This window comes from Gadus macrocephalus, chromosome 7 (assembly GCF_031168955.1).
Source record: "Gadus macrocephalus chromosome 7, ASM3116895v1".
Classification (NCBI taxonomy): Eukaryota; Metazoa; Chordata; class Actinopteri; order Gadiformes; family Gadidae; genus Gadus; species Gadus macrocephalus.
In genome coordinates this window covers 14,077,928-14,097,927 of record NC_082388.1, presented here as the reverse complement: position 1 = coordinate 14,097,927, position 20,000 = coordinate 14,077,928, and the positions used below count along the sequence as shown (strand labels likewise).

At 44.3% G+C, this 20,000-nt stretch overlaps 1 protein-coding gene across 2 annotated transcripts; it reads left to right on the top strand.

Moving 5' to 3' along the window:
* Window positions 1–8,706: 8,706 nt before the first annotated feature.
* Window positions 8,707–17,270, top strand: pitx1 (paired-like homeodomain 1). 2 transcript variants are annotated; one of them, XM_060055831.1, is made up of 6 exons: window positions 8,707–8,887; window positions 9,743–9,797; window positions 13,327–13,482; window positions 14,465–14,667; window positions 15,962–16,555; window positions 16,951–17,270. In XM_060055831.1, the coding sequence occupies exons 2-5, from the start codon at window positions 9,752–9,754 to the stop codon at window positions 16,508–16,510; spliced, it is 954 nt and encodes a 317-aa protein (XP_059911814.1). In that variant the 5' UTR covers window positions 8,707–8,887; window positions 9,743–9,751; the 3' UTR covers window positions 16,511–16,555; window positions 16,951–17,270. The 2 variants fall into 2 exon arrangements, with proteins under 2 accessions (XP_059911814.1, XP_059911815.1); XM_060055832.1 differs by lacking the exon at window positions 13,327–13,482 and having other exon boundaries at window positions 8,710–8,887; window positions 15,962–17,270.
* The last annotated feature ends 2,730 nt before the right edge of the window (window positions 17,271–20,000 follow it).

The window sequence follows — 20,000 nt, the reverse complement described above, 5'->3', positions numbered from 1 at the left end:
TCCGTGCGAGGACCGCGTTCTGACTTATGGAACGCTCCACGGAGGAAATAAGACGCACAGCTGCGCCTGATCCCCCGCCTCCCCACCCACACACACGCGCGGCGACACGGAGGACGCGGGGAGCCTGATGACGCTGGACCAGTGTTCCCATCGTGCACTGGGATCCAGGCTGCAACAGGAACCTGTAGCTCCAAAGGTCAAACACGACGTGATTATTATTATTTGCAAAAGTGGATAAAAAGCTCCCTCGGTGAGATGAATATCTCCGGTGGAAACAACGGTACATCCTCATATGTTGCACTGCAGGGTGTAACCTCACGGTGCTTCACAGTCCAGGATGGTCCTTTTTGATTGAGTGTCTGTCGGGACTGACGGACTACCTCTATGAGCCTTCTGACTGGGGCTATATATGGCTTATATCTGGCTTTATCTACAATCTACAGGTCTTTATAGTCATCTCTCCAGATAACCAGGGCACAACATGTTTCCAGCCTTAACTCACCCCAAGACCTTTCAAACTATTTGAGAAAGGGATAACACAAATCCCAGCTATGCAGAAAGCGTTTAAAGTCTCCAAAGCAAAATATATGGTTTCTGTGATGGAATTCAAAGTAAAACAGTAATGTTTGAATACAGAAATAGTGTAATACTGTAGGTACGTGGGCAGGGCTGAATGTCGGGCGTATCAGGGAGGGGTGAGTATTGCGCTTTTGGGATTTATTCTCAATAGTGCGGATAGAGTAGTGCTAATAATATAATTCATGAATTGAATGCATGGTCCAAATATTCTCTTTCAGATAAAAGGTGTGAAATATCCATGTCCAGTGAATTGTGTTTTAGTCAAGATATGGATGCCTTTAGAAAACACTTCAGGCTTCCATTAGAGGACTGTGTGAGGGGAACTCCTCCATGGTTATCTAGAGGCAAAACCGTATAGGAAACTAAGCCCTGGATTTGGGGATCTGTGAATACATGTTCTTCTTACTATTGTACTCTTCAAGAAAGAGACCATTATGTGGCTGGTTGATGTATCTACGAGTACATATATCACAGTCATCTGAGAGAAGAATCACGATTAATGATTTGATATGTTTCAATTGCGTCCAATATCACATAGAATCAATGCAAAGCAATGGGAATCATGAACACATAACTAGGTGATTACTGCTTTTCAAACCAAATGCCCTCATGACCAGAATATTAAAGCTACCATGTAAAAGACCATTTGGAGAACAGGGGAAAGCCAGTGCAGAAGATGTTTGCCATTTATTTACCTTGGTTGGTTATTACATAAGGTTAGTGAAGAAGAAGAAGAAGAAGAAGAAGAAGATGTGTATCATGATATAATATATAATAGGTGACATAATGTAGACTTTCCACCAAATAAAGCCAAGCATGTATGCAGTCCAAACAACTTCCCGTTCAGTTGGAGGATTATAGACACAATACATTCAGCTAGTGTCTGCATGGGTGCATTTGTTTATCTGCCATTCCCTTTGTCCTATGCACTATATCCTGTACACTGTACCCTGTACCCTGTATCCTGTATCCTGTATCCTGTACCCTGTGCCCTGTGCCCTATATCCTGTGCCCTTTAGCCTGTAACCTGTATATCCTGTACCCTGTCTGCTTCTTTGAACAAAGCAGAACTTATGTGGCAGTTAGACAGACAGACAGATCAAGCAGACCAGGTCGATAGTCTGTAAAACGGGCAGAAACAACTGTCAGACAGGCAGTCAATACAGACAGACATGCAGGCAATACAGATAGACAGGCAGGCAAGACAGACAGACAGACAGGCAGGCAAGAGAGACAGACAGGCAGGCAAGACAGACGGAGAGACAGACAGGCTAGCGAGAAAGACAGACAGGCAGGCAATGCAGACGGAGAGGCAGGCAAGACAGACAGACAGACAAGCAGGCAAGACAGACAGACAGGCAGGCAAGACAGACAGACAGGCAGGCAAGAGAGACAGACAGGCAGGCAAGACAGACGGAGAGACAGGCAAGACAGACAGACAGGCTAGCGAGAAAGACAGACAGGCAGGCAATACAGACGGAGAGGCAGGCAAGACGGACAGACGGGTAGGCGAGACAGACAGAGACAGGCAAGACAAACAGAAAGGCAAACAGACAGACAGGCAGCTAGTCAGGGAGACAGGTGAGGTGTATTTCCAGGAGTCGGGCGGTGCGGCGGGGTTGCTGAGGCAGCTTCTTAATCATCCCGGGCGGGTTTTGTCTCCGGTGTGACAGCTCCCGGCCGCAGTCACGGCCCACAGTGCTGCCGACCAGCTCAGCCTTTCAGGGCTCCTGAAGCGAGACTACTAATGCACCCGCTGCACCCCGGGCTGCCGGCTGGCACCGCCCAGGGCTCCACACTCCCGTGACGGAGCTCCACGCTCACTTTTGTCTCCCGTGTTTGACGAAAAATTGTTTCAATATGTATTTTTGGGAAAGGGAATGTTTGCACAATAAATCTTGTGTGTCAAGGGGAATACAAAAGGAGCAATAGGTCAGAACCTGGGCGGATCTGGTTTGTCCAGAGTCTCTCTCTCTCTCTCTCTCTCTCTCTCTCTCCCTCTCTTGCTCCCTCTCTCTCTCTCTCTCTCTCTCCCTCTCTCTCTCTCTCTCTCTCTCTCTCTCTCTCTCTCTCTCTCTCTCTCTCTCTCTCTCTCTCTCTCTCTCTCTTTCTCTCTCTCTCCCCCTCCCCCTCTCTCTCTCTCTCTCTCCCTCTCTCTCTCTCTCTCTCTCTCTCTCTCTCCCTTTTTCTCGTTGATTTTTTCTCTTTCTCTCTCTCTCTTTCTATTCCTGTCTCAGTTTTGTTTCAAGTCCCCCCCCTCCCCCCCCTCTCTCACTCTCTCCCTCGCTCTCAGTCTCCCTCCCTCTCCCGACACTGGTTGTCTTCCAGTGCAGCCTTGGGTTAATAGACGTGCATCAGGCCTGGACAGTCTGGGTCTGGAGGAACCCCCACCCCTCCGACTGGTTACCTTTCTCTTGGCCTTAGTAGCTGCAAGGGGCTGAGAATCAGCAGAGACAAACAATACATCGAAAAAATATGTGATGTGCATGCATAGATAATTTTTTTATTTTATTTTTTCATTATTGAATAGACTTTGCCTTTGAAAAAAGATAAACACTCACTGATCACTCCATAAAATTTGATTAAATAAAGAGATGGTTTGCACGCCCCCCTTCTATAGAAATCTCATTCTTAGATGGGATATTCAGACATCTTGGTGACTGGTAAGTTATAATTGATCCAATGGCCACAATTCATGTCCCTCACCCCAAAATATGTAATTAAATTGATCCCCATTTTATTGATACGTTTCTACATTTTCTTCCCATAACTCTTCTCAGCAATTGACATTGTGATCCCTGTTGTCCTCAATGGGACACCGTAGGTGACGTAAGGAAGCTGAGAGGGGAAGGGGTGGGGGCAGGAGGGGGGGGGACATTATTTTTCCCTGAGCCAAACTGGATTAAACTGGGAGTAGTGGAAGTGGAGTATGGTGACCTTAGTGCAGAAACACAAGGCCTACCCTCCCCTCCCCCCCCCGCCCCCCCAGCCCCCAAAAGAGATCAGTAAGCCTGCGCAGTAAATCTCTGAGCAGGATGGCTCTGTGCAGCGGTGCAGTGTGAATGGCGGGGCCAGTGACCAGATGTTGTAGGGAGTAAGAGTAACGAGAACAAACCTTCACGAGTGTGTTATGCTCATCTGCCGAGGGAGAACAGAAAGACCAGAAACATTTGAATATAAAGATACCTATCTGTGTTTCTGCCGTCGGCCACGTCAAGGGAGAGAAGTAGCACCCCCCCTTAGCCTCTCTAAGTGACTGCCGAGGCCCATGCTGAACGTGAAACTGAGTCCCTCAGTACTGGTCCTCCACTTCAATGTTTCCTGCGTCGGTGGAATCAGTGCTTTATGGTGATGGGCAGCAGCGCTGCAGTTGTTAGCGCTGTGTGTACGTCGCGGTGTAGCGAGGTGTTCCAGAATACAGCACAGGGCCCGTTCCCCCAGATTAGCTTTTAGCATGTACAGAGTCCGCTGGGTTTAAGGGATAACCAGATATGGGAGTATGGTTGGGAGGCGCGGCGGGCTAGCGAGTGCTAGCTGGTAAACATTGCACAACGCATCACCGGGAGCAACTTAAGATGGGTGAGGGTGACAACGGTTGCTGGTGCCAACGGGTTCCTTCATCTAGATCCTGATTGAATGTTGGAGAATTGATATAGCAGAAAGATACTTGAGCAAATATTTTTAGCAGTTTTTTCATGGGGTAAAATCATACTTATTTTTGCATAGACATGTGGTACTGGATCTGTGTAAGCAGAGCTCTCTGTTTCAGTGGCTTGTCATATCTTAACGGCGGACCAAAGGACATATCAATTTAACCAAAAATTAGGTTTACGCTCAAATGAAAAAGTGGAAGCTGGACGTCCGCCTGGCATCATCCCTTAAGCCGCGGAGGCCGGCAGAGTTTGGAAAAAGGGGATGACGGCTCCGCCTGAGACCAGGACTCCTCCAGGAGAGCTGTTTACGTAGGTAATCTCTGGGCCCAGCGTAATCAAAACACGGCTAATTTCACTGCCGATTGGAAACTGTGACATCTGTGTTTTCAGCACACTTCAAGGGGAGAGCCTTTTCAAGAACAAGGAAGCCTCCGTTTCTCCTAATCGCCCCATAGATGAGATGTTGGTGACTTCATCCCCCCCCCCCCCTTTCCCCCCGTCCCCGTGCCTCTTCACTCATATGTTTGAAGCCCATAGATATCCATATTGGAAACATTATGAAATGCATATCCCCCTCTGCATTGCTATTGGAAAAGTGGAGGGGGTGGGGGAGTGGGGGGGGATTTGAGTGTGAGGCGGGCCTGTTTTTTGGCCTGCTGACAGACACATGGATGGATGGACGGACAGGCGACAGACTGGCAGAGGGACAGACAGGCAGAGGGACCTTCCCCTCTCTCTTCTCTGTGGGATGTTACCGTGGGCTTCCCATCCTATGGATCTGCCTGGTGTCAGAGGACCCTGATGGATTCTACAGAGAGGACGGGGGACAATCACGGGGGACGTCCCCGCTGTCTGCTCAGCGGAAAGCGGCCTTACAAGCTGAATCCTAGAGTCCAGCCTCATGTTGAATGCATGCCGATTGTCAGGGCAATAATGGGAATCCGGGGGAACGAGGGAAGAACCCCTCACAGGACCATATATATAAAGATTAAAAACCTAACCCTATATATAAGTTATATATATATATATATATATATATATTTAATACATATATATATATATACCTTTTAACACATGACCTTGTGTTTTGGTCAAAGCGACTGACGCACTTTTCTATTCACACACTTAAACGCGCAACCATTTTGCAGACCAGCACTCAAGCAAACCAACACACAGCCAAAAATGCCAACACACAGGCATCACAGATTGTTTCGCACACAGACACAGAGTGCAAGAAAACTTGCACAACTAAAACACACATACACACATGCATACAAAAGAGCTGCGGTAAGTTACACACACACACACACACACACACACAAACACACACACACACACACACACACACACACACACACACACACACACACACACACACACACACACACACACCTTCGTCTTTCAGGCACGCAACCCTTGCGGTGGGGTGTGACCTGTTTTGCACCTATTGAGTATATGCATCAGCCATTATGTTGTGGAGAATGACTATTTACTCTGCGGAGGTGACCACCTGAAGTCAGACAGGCCCCGGCCACAGACAGGCAGGCAGTGTGGGGCCCCCACACCAACCTTGCTAAATCCCTCCACCTATTTGCACAGGAGAGATGGGGCCACTGCCTCACCTTCAGGGTAATATTTACCTCCCAGTCACTCGTTGGGTAATCACAGCATTTACTTACCTCCTAATTATAGTTTGTGCATGCGTGTGTGTGCACGTCTGTGTGTGTGTGTGTGTGTGTGTGTGTGTGTGTGTGTGTGTGTGTGTGTGTGTGTGTGTGTGTGTGTGTGTGTGTGTGTGTGTGTGTGTGTGTGTGTGTGTGTGTGTGTGTGTGTGTGTTGTGTGGGTGGGTGGGTGTGTGTGTGGGATTGAGTGGGTGTATGTGGGTGCAGGCGTGTATCTGTGTGTGTTTGGGTGCGTTGGCGTTTGCTAGCATCTGTTTGTGTGTGTGTGTGTGTGTGTGTGTGTGTGTGTGTGTGTGTGTGTGTGTGTGTGTGTGTGTGTGTGTGTGTGTGTGTGTGTGTGTGTGTGTGTGTGTGTGTGTGTGTGTGTGTGTGTGTGTGTGTGTGTGTGCGTGTTTGTAAGTGACAGGTAGACAATTACAAAGACCAACACTGCCTATATTATTACTATTTCTGTGGACACAGTTGCCTGCTCACTGGGTCAGTATTGTCACATAGGTCCTTATTAGGTTGTTTTTTAAGGAGTGTCTTTTTGTTTACTCCCTCAGTAATTAATAGAGGTAATTAGTTTGCTACTGCTTATAAAAAGGATAGCCGACTTTTAAATCCCATTTCTGAAAGGTCATGTTTCCAAGTTAATTTCACACCATGTCACAATAAACAACATATCGGGGAAATTATATTTATCGTAAACATAAAGGAATCTATTCAGGAGGACAAACCATAAGATCATTTCGAAGGCCTTTGAAATAGTCGACCTGAGGTGCCTAAGTAACATTAAGGGGGCCTCTTATATAACATTAAGGGAGGCCATTATACAACAGTCCTGTGTGTGTATGGAGCAAATATTGACGCTTTCATTTTGATTTGGGGTAGCCGACGTGTGAACAGAATAGAGACTTTATGGACTTTATGGACTTTATGTACTTGATGGACCCGCAGCCCTCAAACTCGAGGCGCGGGAGCTTCGCTGCGGGCCGTCTCAATTCCCGCGCGGCCCACGAGCTCTGTTCTAATCCTCCTTCAATCCATTTACAGAGCCGCGATGTGGTTCATGAAGGCTCTTGGCGGGGTTCAAAAGAAGAATGGGATGCTGGGACAAGTTTCACACTTTCTACCACGTCCGAAGCTAAAGATCATCCTAACCGTAGAGTACCCAGGAATCGATGTGGTTCCGCTGAATGCGCCCGCCGCCTCACGCACCGCTCCCGGGTCCTGCATGCTCCCGGCTCCGGCTCCCGGCTCCTGCTCGGTCCCAGGTCATAATGACCGCGTCTCATCGTGCCCATACAAATGCACCAAGCTTAAAATTCTAGAGAACATTTTCTCACTAGGATTGGACTTCTAGACCTACTGCGCTACATACAACCTATACCGGGCTGTAGGCTATGAGCGCCTGATGCTGTGTGAGGGTTTTACTCCCGAGACAGCCGCTAGAAATGTTGGTCTTATTTATAAATGTTGACTACTTAAGTAGGCTTTTAAAAGTCGCTTTGAATCCCCTACACAGCGGGCACTGTGGACTGACTCAGTAAGGCCTCATGACCTCTCGGCCTGTCAGTTTGATGGAGCTTTTATCAAATTTAACTATTCATAATATTAGATATGTTTCCTTTATTTAAACTACTTTTTAAATATGTTGTAGCAAATAAAATCGAATATAAACTCACAATCTAGCATATGATGGTTTACTATTAATTGCTAGGCAATTAGGCTAACACCTTTGTCGTTTTCTTTTTTTTTACATGAAGTTATGGCTGCGGCGATAAGCCTACAGAAGTTATCTGATCACAGGCTATTGAACCTGTATGCAAACATATTCTACATTACAGATAACGGAACGGTTGTATGCTATGGGCAAACATACCAGGACTTCTAATTAAATAGGAAAAAGATTAAGATTAAATTAAAATAAACATCATTTTCGACGTAGACACGTGTCGAAATGTAGGCTTCACATGCCCAGATCAAGGCAACGTTTATTTAAAGGACCTATACCGACGGTATGAATTTATCAAGGCCTGTAAGATATGCAAAGTGAGAAACAGCTATTTTCTGTATATATCATTTAGGGCTAATAAGTCGACATCAGGCTATTGCGATTATTAGTTGAGATAAAGTTGATACCGCATGTCTAATTGTTGCCACAATCCGTTTTCGGTGTAACCGTCCGTAGAGACCCATTGGGGTGTTTTTAAAACGATATTGAGGTAGGCCTACTGACAGAGGTCATGGAGGGCCCCGTAACCGTTGTTCTTTTATAAGGTAAGTTTGTTTGAGTAGGCCTAGATTGTGAATGGTCTTCACACGCCTCGTCTTTTATGAGCTGTTGTTTAAGGAAATATAAGGCCGTAACATGCTCCCAGTTAAACAATTCAGCCTTCACTAACACTAAAATTAGGGCCGGTCCAAAGACAGGCTACAATGAAATGAGAGAATAACCGAAACTTAAAATAAAAACAAAAACACCTATTTGCTCAAAAATTGTTTTGCCATATTTTTTTCATATTAAAAATATGCATTCACCGCTTCATGATTTGGAGCCAATATCCACGGTTAGGGTTGAGGAAATGTGTATCATTATTATTGAATTTAGTGTAACCTATCACGTAATGCAACTTGTTTACCAATCCATTTCTATTTCTACACGAACTCTTGTCTGGTCCAAACGGCCCAGTATCAGCCGTCCCCCGCTGCGCGTGATGCTGCAGCGCGGGGAGGCTGAGCCGCTCTTCCTCGCTTCCTCGAGAGCTTGAGGACGAGGATGGGCCGAGTGGTGACGTCACCACGAGGTGAGCAGGAGCCTGCAGAAGAAAAGCGAGGCAGCGCTGCGCAGAGGCGAACACTGCAGCCTCCATTATCGGGTGGACACAGCACATGAAGCCGACGCCAAACGTGGATTTATTCAACAGCACCTGCATGGGGAGACTCTGAGACTTTAGTCATTATCAGGCCTGTACGCTGGGGACCGACCGGTGAGTGTTATCGCGGACCTGGATCCTTTTCTTTGGACATGTTCTGCGATTTTAAGTGCATTCTGACTGACGCGTCGTCAGGACGACCGTCTGTAGGCTCCTTCACTGTGATGCTTTTGTTTCATAACCAAAGCTTGGCTAAGCCTTTATAATACCTCGATTTAGATCTTTGTATGGATCGCGGGTCGGTTATTTTATTTTCTGTGCTTGTTCCACATCACAGTCGTGTCCATAGCGCGTTGGACATAACCCACAGACATCATAAAGTTAAGACCACCTGTATTCACCAGTTGATGGGCTGTGTGTGGCGGTGTATCACACATAGAGGGGCAAAAACACAAATTCATGCGTGATTTCTTTCCGTCAAATGAAAGGTGGTCGTGTGTCTCCGTGATGTCTGGGTTCTGCCGGACTCTCTTATTCAAGGGCCAAATGCGAAGGTGGAGGAAGGTCAATGTTTTAGTGCCTGGACTCTTGTGATCGGCCTACAAACCAGCGAAATGATGTCCAAATGTAGGCCTACTGTGGACAAAGTGAGGTCGATTCCTGCAGGACGCGGGGTTATGTAGGTTATGTGTGTAGTCTGCATTATGCATGGCCAAATATACACTGCTGGCATGGTTTATACTGACGGGGGAAGAGGCTCGCAGGCTCGGGGTTAAAAGATCATATCCGTAAGAAAGAGGAAACCATTTGGGAGGCTCTGTCAAGGAATCAGTCGAGGTTATTGATGGATCGGGCTACACTGATCAGAAGTCAACACTGACCTGAATAGCCTTTTTACCTCACGCAAACCATAGTGTGTTCAAATATTACAAATGTTTTCTAATGCAGATTGTTTCATTTTATTCATAGTCAACTGGAATGGAACTGAATCTGACGAAGAATGCAGTCTCTTGCGGAGACCCAGGTAGGCATTTTTATTATATTGATTCTGTATTACTGCCCGAACATTTAGCCTGCATCAAAGACTGTGTGTTACAATAATATAATTTGCAAATGAGCCACATGATTCAAGGAAACTAATTGTATTTAGCCATTAAAGTTGAATGAATGCGTTATTTATTTCAATAAATTAACAATAGACAAGATGGCAACCACCAATTTCCCATTAGATATTTTCAACATTTTGAATGACTGGGTTTAAGGATAACTTTTCGGTAACTTTTCTTATACTTTCTTCAGCATAACATATAAGTATTGCATCCCTCATGTGCATTCATGCGATAAGGCCATGTTGCAATTCATAGTGATGCCTATGAAAGTACAGATAAATTAAAATAAAAGTATTTGAATCTGTAGACTTAAAGGAACTGAACCTTCAATAATTAGGCCTACAATCCACAAGAACGCATTTGTTTTGCTCTTTTTTTAAGCGCTTTCCTAAGTCTGAAAGCTTGATGGTGAAGTTTATAACATTGAGGTTCAAATTAAAGCCCTAAAAGGTTGATGGAAATTCATGTTCTCCAATTCAAAGCGTTTTTTATCATCGGGAGATAGGAAACGGTCCAAATAGTTTCTAAGGGCCTACGTTTGTGGTTGGGGGTCATTTGAAGGCAGCCTGACTTATGTTTTTATTCATATAGGCCTACCAGTGGCCGTGAAAAAATTGTCCAACGTGTCCCTCTCTATTAATTGTATTGCCAGCCCATTTGATTGCAATTCTGGATCCGTTTTAATTGTTTAGGGGGAAATTGTTTTTTGGATGTTGTTGTTGCTTAGTTGTTCTTGTTTTTTAAACTGAGCATTTCAGGCCTTTGACCAAGTATCCACTATAGAGCAGCAAAGGAATCACCAAGGCAATAACGCTATTATCCCTGTCCTTCTCCAGTTACCACATATCCACTTACATCTATATGCCCACGTCTTTCGTTTCTTTGGAGGCCTATGTGCAGACCAGCTTTAATTTTCGATGTTTTTGTGGCTTTCTAAAGGCTTTGAGGTTCAATTGGCCACCGTGGGTGTCAGTGGGAAAACACGACAGGGCTGCACCGGTCTGTGTGTGTTTCCTTTATAGAAAAATAAGGCAGAGGAGTTTATTTTCAGGTTTAAATAAGTGTTTGTGTTGCCACTGGCCTTTCAGCCATCCTGCCGGATGAAAAGGCTTTTGGATCATCCGTCACACGCGAAACCTGTGGCCCCACGATTGCAGTATGACATGCAGGCCCATGTTTTAGCAAAGGACGCCTCGTCGTTCAGCTTCATTACGAGGTCTACTACAATATACACCAAACCGCGAATCAGCCTCGAGTTGTAAGTTTAACTACAACAAACTCAATTTATTTTGAAGCCAAACACCTTGTTGACCCCATCTTGTTGACACGGCCTTGAATGATTCACCAAGTAGGCCTATACTCCCAAACAGCGACCCTTCACCGGTCTGTCATCCGCCCAGCAGCACCATCAGCTTGGGCGGGTCAGGTCCTCCACCTGCTGACCACACTCGATGACCCCTGAGGACCGTGTCCTTCAGTTTACTCATTAGCCCTCATACATGTCACCATAAAGCGAGGCTGGCGCTGTGGAGTCGTGGAGTTACTCAGGTAGATGTCTGAGCCATCCAGATTGAGAAGTGGTGGTGTAATGAACTCCTCTGCGCCAAACTCGGAGAAAGCTCCAGCATCAGGGTTTTCTTGGTGCGTGTCAGTGTTAACTAAACCCTAGGCTAGTCGAACTTAATTATGCCATAATTAAGCCGGTGTCGTTAGATCTCTTTATACGGAATTAGAGGAAGACATATCCTTGAAGGTTATACTATATTATAATATTTATCTGGCGCCTGTGAACGCGCTCGGTTCCCTCAAGAACCTACATGTTCAGAGATGGCACACTAGTTCTCCGATCGCTGGGAGAGGAATCGCTCTGAGGAAAAGGGGCAAGCAAATAATTGCTTAGAGGCTGCACAGAATGTGTTCGGAAAGGGCCTTCGGGGAGCTTTCCGGTCGGACGGGGTCTCCTGTCAAAAGTACCCGTCATACAAAGACTACTGAGCACTGGCGCCTGTGACCGGCTTAAGTCAGACGGCACAAAGGCCCGAGTCCGAGGCGCGTTACTGTGGCCGAGCAGGTCTACACATGCTTCAGGTTTATAGCACCCCGTGTAAATACAGCTCCATATATATATAGTAGCACGGGAATCCGTATAACAGTAGCACGGGAATGTTCGATCATTCTAATTTAAATAATTTCAACAACGAAAACTAATAATAGGCTGAGCCTGTTAGTAAAAATAACGTACAGCTATTTCTTTACAAGGAGCCGCTGGGTTTCAGGCTTTAGTAGCCTTGTGTTTGAACAAAGCTCATTTGAGGAATTTAAGAAGAAAGATTTTGAAACATAAAGACCTTTCTTCAGATGGTTAGAGCAAAGCGCCCCAATGACGCTGATAGCGGCTGACGTCACCCTCAGCGCATTCGTTTATCTAAAGTATTGTAACTATCTAGACCAATGACAGGTTTCAGATATATCAATTAAACTATAATGTATAACAGCATCACCGTATGTCATAACATAAGCCATCAATTAAATGGCTTATCCGTCAAAGAAGACTATCTGATTTGGTTATTCAACCAAAATTCAACAACGCGTGGATGAGTGAGTTCAGTCCAAACAGCAGGAATTCCATTAAAAACACTCAGAGTATATATATATATATATATATATATATATATATATATATATATGCTATATATCCTAATACTGTGGGCCGACGTCGGAGAAAACCATGGAGTGAGCATTTACAATGGCTTTCATTCATACAAATAGCCATAATAGCGCTAATATCATGCGCAGTGATGGAAAAAGAAACTGCGCCTGAATGGCAAATGTTTATTCAGCTCAGCAGACCCATCCGAGACACACACATTGTGTACCAGTGTTTATAGAAGCGCGCAGCTGGCCGCTGCGTCGCACTGCACGAAACCAATGTTGAACATACCTGCACGGAGAAGTGACCCCCCCTCCTGCACGGAGAAGTGACCCCCTCCACGGAGAAGTGACCCCTCGCTTTCCTCTTAAACGCGAGTCCAACGCTGCCTTGCACGCTCCCGTGAGGCACCATTCGCCGCGCCCCCAAATTGCGCTTTTCTCCTCTCGACTCCCGAACCCCCTTGGTGGGCGGGTCCTGCTCTCATGTCAGGGAGGTGAACCCAACCGGAGGGGTGTGTCTTCTCTCTAGGAGAGAGAGCGAGAGCAGCTTTGTTCACACTGGTCATATTTCTCTGAGCGGACACTAGGAGCACACGGGCCTCCCTTATCCAACCAGAGGGGCTGTTCTTCTTCTTCCGAGGACGTTACATTCTTGTCGAGAACCACCGACCTCCTTTATTTTTGCTCATGAATCGGCTCACACTCGCCAGCCCTTTGAATTACCACAGCGTCGCCGCTACGCGAAGCCTGACACACTCCCTTTCCTTTTTTATGCGCACCATTTCCCTCAAGGTGGAATGAATTTGGACAGAATCGCCGAGGCCGCGAGACCCCCGCCGGCGCGCGACGCGGCCTCCACCTTTCTAATGCCGCCGAGAGGTTCGAGCAGCGCGCGGGCGATCTTAGAGAACTCCAGCAGCGAGTCGTCAGACACCGAGCTGGCAGCAGGTACCTGAGCCGCATCGGAGCTTCAACGTCCCCCGCTCTCTCCTCTGTATTCATTTGGCACCTAAATGAGACCGTGAGCATTGGGCTGCACGTGGCAGGCCGACCCCCGGGTCCCAGGGATCCTCAGACCCACTTCATAGCCCACTTAATGACCCACTTATGTAAATGTTGGATTTGTGCGTCCGTGAAGTAACTTGGCAGAGTACCCGGGTCTATCAACCAGAGCGGAAGGAGTTGTTGTTTTCTGTCAGCTGATGAGTAAACATCTAGAGAAGACCTAGATGTTGATCTGAGGAGAACCTTTCATTCATCTGCATTTCCAGGGAAATACGGAGGGCCGTTTTTATTCTGCAAGATGCCTACGCATCGGCCGTGATCTCAGGCTGTTTGTCACACATAGGGCCTGCATGTGTTATTGTCTGGACGGACTGACAGCTGGATGGGTTACGGTCTGGATGGTCAGACAGCTGGATGTGTGTTAGTCTGGATGGACAGACAGCTCATGCTACTTATTGCATTATCACGGGCTGGTTGTATGTAATCTGTGACTATATAAAGATTTTGGCAAACGCAAAAATATAAGCTTTTGTTTTATATGGTTGAGGATATTGAGACGAAAGGAATGTCAGAAATGTTTCAAATGACATAACAGAATATTATGAGTATGCTGGGTTTGGCTTAGAAGGCCTTCGTTTAATTAGAGCTAAACAACTCAGATCTGAGAATGGCTTGCTTATTCTAAAACGAGGAGAGGGACCTGAAGGCCTTATTTTAGGTCGGATTATTTTCCCTTAAGGTCTCCTGACCCCTCATACGTTTAGTCTGCATATATATATATATATAGGCTATATATATATATATATATATATATATACATCCATAGCCTATATACATCTACATCCATATATAAACCGATCATTTTGTTCCAACTTGTTCCTCATCTGTGTTTTCATGCGTTCCTCTTTTCCTAACGCCTCGACAGAGAAAGAGAGGATCGTGGAGCACCGCAGCGACGACGGGACCACCGATGACCCCAAGAAGAAGAAGCAGCGGCGGCAGCGGACGCACTTCACGAGCCAGCAGCTGCAGGAGTTGGAGGCCACCTTCCAGAGGAACCGCTACCCGGACATGAGCACCCGGGAGGAGATCGCCGTGTGGACCAACCTCACCGAGGCCCGGGTCCGGGTAAGGCTCCTAAAACACATTCATAAATCTATTGATTTAAATATATTCATATTTAAATCAATAGATTTATCGAAATTAATTACTTTTTTACTTATCACATCAAAGAGAGCAGAAGTGAACAGGTACACTAATGTATGTCCCTTGGAATTGATTGAGAATAACGAGATTTAATTGGGGGATTAATTGGTAAAATGTATCGCGCTATTCTATCAGCACAATGAGATTATATCGGCATTAATTTAAACTTAAATTGTTTAATTAAATGTGTTATTGCAATCGTCGTGAATTGACTGTGACCTCGGGGCTTGAGACCAAAAGGTGATAAGCAATAAAACTCATGTTATATGGGGTCTGGGGTCGTGTTGTGACACTGCGTAGCCTATCTGCTAATGAAGGATGGTTTCCCTTCAACTATTAATTTTTTCTAGTTTAAATAAACAAGACAAAAATGTTGCTGCTGGCCTACTCAAACCTGTTCTTAACATGACGGAAACTCTTAGTTTCTTGTCACTACAACACAGTGGTATTTTACACTGGTAACAAATAGGCTATATTACCATGGTATATTACAGTTGTAAATTACAGTGGTAGGCCTATATTACAGTGGTAAATTACAGTGGTATATTTCCTATAACCAATTAACAATAAGCCTAATTCTTTATTTCCCAGAGATCATATAACATGCGTTTCAGTTCATTTTGAAATAAGACATTATTAATTAATAAATGACGGAGATTTTTTTCTAAATAAATGCCTAATTTACAACAACCCTCCATTATTAAGCTGCAATAAGGTGTGAAATTCCTCTTTGAGGCAAACTGGTTTACTATGATTAAGAACAATAATATGCAGTGAGTCTGGATTGACAGCTATGATTAGACTGCATTATTGTTCTTTATGTAAAACAGTGCGAAGCAGATCATTAAAAGTCTTAGTTTGAGTCTTAGTTTGAGAGCACGATGTTTTGTCCATAATTGCAAAATAATTCGTTTGTAAAACGCTCTACATGAAATCCTTCCAAAAATGCGATTTAATTTGTTTAGCTGTAGCCTGTAGCTGGAATAAAAAAATACAAATGTAGGCTATTATTTCTGTATTTTTTTTCTGTTGCTCGAAATAGGCCTATTTTCAAGCCACACATAATCGACGGCATTGGCAATATTATAAAATACTTAAAAACGTAATATAATTCGGCCTTGAGAAACACTGATACAAGCGACGAAACAATCCATAGATTTATTTAGTCTATTCAGATTCTCTCCGTTAAACTTTATCTTTATCTATTTATCCTCAGGTTTGGTTTAAAAACCGAAGAGCGAAATGGCGCAAGCGGGAGCGCAACCAGCAGATGGACCTGTGCAAAAACAGTTATCTGCCGCAGTTCAGCGGTCTCATGCAGCCCTACGACGACATGTACCCGGCCTACACCTACAACAACTGGACCAACAAGGGGCTCACCCCGGCGCCCCTGTCCACCAAGAACTTCACCTTTTTCAACTCCATGAGCCCCCTGACCACGCAGTCCATGTTCTCAGCGCCCAACTCCATCTCATCCATGACGATGGCGTCCGGCATGGGCCACTCGGGGGTCCCGGGGATGCCCACCGCCGGCCTGAACAACATCAGCAATCTCAATGGCATCGGCACGTCCACGATCAACACGGCCATGTCCTCGTCGGCGTGCCCGTATGGGCCCCCCGGGTCCCCGTACAGTGTGTACAGAGACACGTGTAACTCCAGCCTGGCGACCCTGAGACTGAAATCCAAGCAGCATCCGACCTTCGGATACAGCGGGTTACAAAGCCCGGGCTCTAGTCTGAACGCCTGTCAATACAACAGTTGACGGGTCAACAGGCCCGGTGAAAACCCCACGATGAGCGGACACGACGTAAGCCTACTTTTGGATTGGAAAAAAAAATTCAGCTAAACTGGATTAGTTGCAATCCTAAATTTTTCAAAATGGATTATGCGGGTTGTATGTGTTTACCAGTAATTTGCACAGCAATTTAAATGCCCATTTTTTTTTTAGGTGATGAAGACGTGTTACATTGTACATACGTGGCATAACAAAAAATCAGACAAAGGGATGTCTGTGCTAATATTCGATTGCGCGCTTTGGAGACGCGCCGCCATGTGAACATGTTGTGGCGCATCACTCGGATTAGGAAGAGAAAACTTTAAAGTTTAACGCAAACACAACACCAATCTGGACCCGGTCAAAGAAGAAAGCTCTATATTGTACATAGTGAAATGACTCTTATTATACCGCTTTATGTGTTTTAGGCCTGCCGATCTTCTATGCAGGGGTGCCAGGGGCCCGTTTAATCCTTTGCGTCCCGTTCAAGACTTTCATGTTTATTGCCTAGTTGTTGTTGTTGTTGTTGTTGTTTCGCTGAAGAAATTTTGTTCTCCTTGTTTATTGAAATAGAAAAACCACGCATGTTTAAATTGAGTGCAACGTGTTTATGTACAAATTGTTAATAATGTAAAACTTGCAGAAGTAATTTCTTTAGTCTATAGCCTACTAGCCTCCAAAGGTGATGCAAAGTCTCCGCGTGTTTATGGTTATGTTTGTTTGAATAAACTAAAAAAATATGGGTTTATTTTGAAGCATATTTTCTCACTGATTTCGAATTAGGCCCGTTTCGTATATGATCATGAACATCAGTTGACTTTATAGAGGCCTGATATACGTTATTCACGCGACTTTCTGTAAAGAAACAGAAGCCTCGGGCTAAATCTAACCGCGTAAAGTTTGGATTATCTCTGGGACTACGTATTTAATATGACAATATTGTTTGTTATTTGCATGCTTGCCTGCCGACGGAACGGCGATTCAACCCCATTCGAGTTTGATCCATCCTGATCCATGATCCATCCACAAAGTGTTATTAGAGGCGGTTCATCTCAATTAGAGACGGTTCATATAAATTAGTGACGGTTATTAGGGAAGGTTCATATTAATTATAGACGGTTCATATCAATAAGGGACGGTTCATATAAATTAGGGAATTGGTTAATATCAATTAAAGACGGTTAATATAAATTAGGTTACAATTTCGCTTGGCCAATACAATTCCATAAATGAGAGAGATATTCGGGGTCGCAGTACCAGCACGCACCTAAATTGAATAAAATAGCGAGCCATTTATGTTGTTATTGCATAGGCCTATAAGCAACACCTTTTATGCAATTTAGATCATATGGAAAATTAGAATTTAAACCTTCTATTTATTTACCTTTTTGTTATAACAGTATCGCACTTGTCGTGAAAGTAATCCCATATCTAGTGAGGCTGTTTGCCCTGCGCTGCTAATCAGTTAAGAAGCAGATCAAAAGGCAATCAGCTCCTGGATCCTTTTGATCCACAGCTTATATGTACTGCTAAACAGCTCATATACTGTACTGGTGAACAGCTCACTGTACTGGTGAATATTTCAGATACTGTACTGCTAAATAGCTCATATTCTGTAGGCCTACTGGTAAAAACCTCGTAGCTAGCCTACTGCTATAGGCCTACAGGTCCCTGACCGGGGGCGGGGAGGATGGGCGGCGGGGATCACAAATGCAGAATCACAAAATTATATATAAAAGGTAAAGTTGACATAGGCCTATATATAGTGGTTAACAGAATAGATCATAATAATAACTTGTTTAGAGGCCTAAAAAAGACAATAGAGCGAAAACGCATCGATCTAGTTAATCAACAGCTCTGTCTAAACTAATTAGACAAAGACCACTTTGGGTACGTTATAAGTGGAACCAAACGTACCAGGTTGGGTTCAAGCCCCAATCCAAACTCTCACACGAACGTACACGCAATCCCACAGACACGTAGCCTACAACACTAGGATATAATTCACAGAAAGACTCATGGTATTCACTCAAACATTATTAATGAATAAACACAATCTCAATAAAAGCTCGAATAGTTAAGACCCAGACAGAAGAAGAGTAAGACATATTACGGAAAAATCAGCCAAACTGCCAAACTTTCCCAACTTGAGTTAAAACAGACTTTCAACCTGCTGGTGTCCTCTCGCGAGACAAATCAGCAACATTTATCCGCAATAAGCAATTGGCGTAAGAGAGAAATTATCCAGACCTTCCAAAAGTGAAGAACCGACAGATCATATCCTCATTGACATTGATATATTTAATTATCTAATTTGTTTATTTATCTTGAAAAGATAGGCCTACATCAATTCACTCGGACAATCGAAAAATATAATCTAAAAGAAAATGCCTCCCAGCCTGAACCATGGAGGGATATAATATTTGAAAAAGCTACAAATAGGTAGACGTATTTTTATGTTAATGAATGTTTTATAATGAATAAATATGGGATTGCCCCATTGGCAAAGCATTTGGAATTTGTGGATGTACATTCATATGCTGAGCTTTAGAAAACATAAAATAAAATAGTAATAATCATAATATTCATAATAATAATAGTGATAGTAATATTAGCAATTATAATATTATATATATATATATATATATTATTATTTATATTATAATAACTGATTCATGAATCTATGAACAATATCCCAAAATATGTGTGTGTGTGTGTGTGTGTGTGTGTGTGTGTGTGTGTGTGTGTGTGTGTGTGTGTGTGTGTGTGTGTGTGTGTGTGTGTGTGTGTGTGTGTCTGTGTTTGTATGTCAGTGTGTGTTTGTAAGTGTGTGTGTGTGTGTGTGTGTGTGTGTGTGTGTGTGTGTGTGTGTGTGTGTGTGTGTGTGTGTGTGTGTGTGTGTGTGTGTGTGTGTGCGTGCGTGCGTGTGTGTGTGTGTGTGTGTGTGTTTGTTACTTACTGCCCATTATGCCTCCTGGCATGTAGGGCAGCTATGTGTGTGTGTGTGTGTGTGTGTGTGTGTGTGTGTGTGTGTGTGTGTGTGTGTGTGTGTGTGTGTGTGTGTGTGTGTGTGTGTGTGTGTGTGTGTGTGTGTGTTTGAGTGTGTAAATACAATGAAGCATTCGGCAAGACCCTGTAATAATAACCATAAAAACTAGAATTGGGTTATAACTTTACATGATCACTATAATATGCAACTGTTATTCACTGACTGTATATGCAGGGCTAGTTTTAAAGTGATACCCAAGATGGCAGAAGGTCTCGTAAATCCTGTCTTATCTATTGCTGCTCCTAATATGCATAGTATACAAGTTCTCACCTCCTAAAAAGGTTGCCCTTTAGTCCAAAGCAAATATTAGTCTTTTTCTTGAACTCCTTGATAGCAAAAGCGATGCTCCTCTTGGCTGTTAGTAAAACCTTGGAGAGGTTCAAGAATAAGATTAAGAAATTGACAATGTTTTTAATCATACAGTATAAT

Excerpts from the sequence above, each read along its gene's own strand:
- pitx1 (XM_060055831.1), top strand. The coding sequence starts at position 9,752 with ATGGAACTGAATCTGACGAAGAATGCAGTCTCTTGCGGAGACCCAG. Across the intron at positions 13,483-14,464 it reads AGACACCGAGCTGGCAGCAG|AGAAAGAGAGGATCGTGGAG; the intron begins GTACCTGAGCCG and ends ACGCCTCGACAG. Across the intron at positions 14,668-15,961 it reads TCACCGAGGCCCGGGTCCGG|GTTTGGTTTAAAAACCGAAG; the intron begins GTAAGGCTCCTA and ends ATTTATCCTCAG.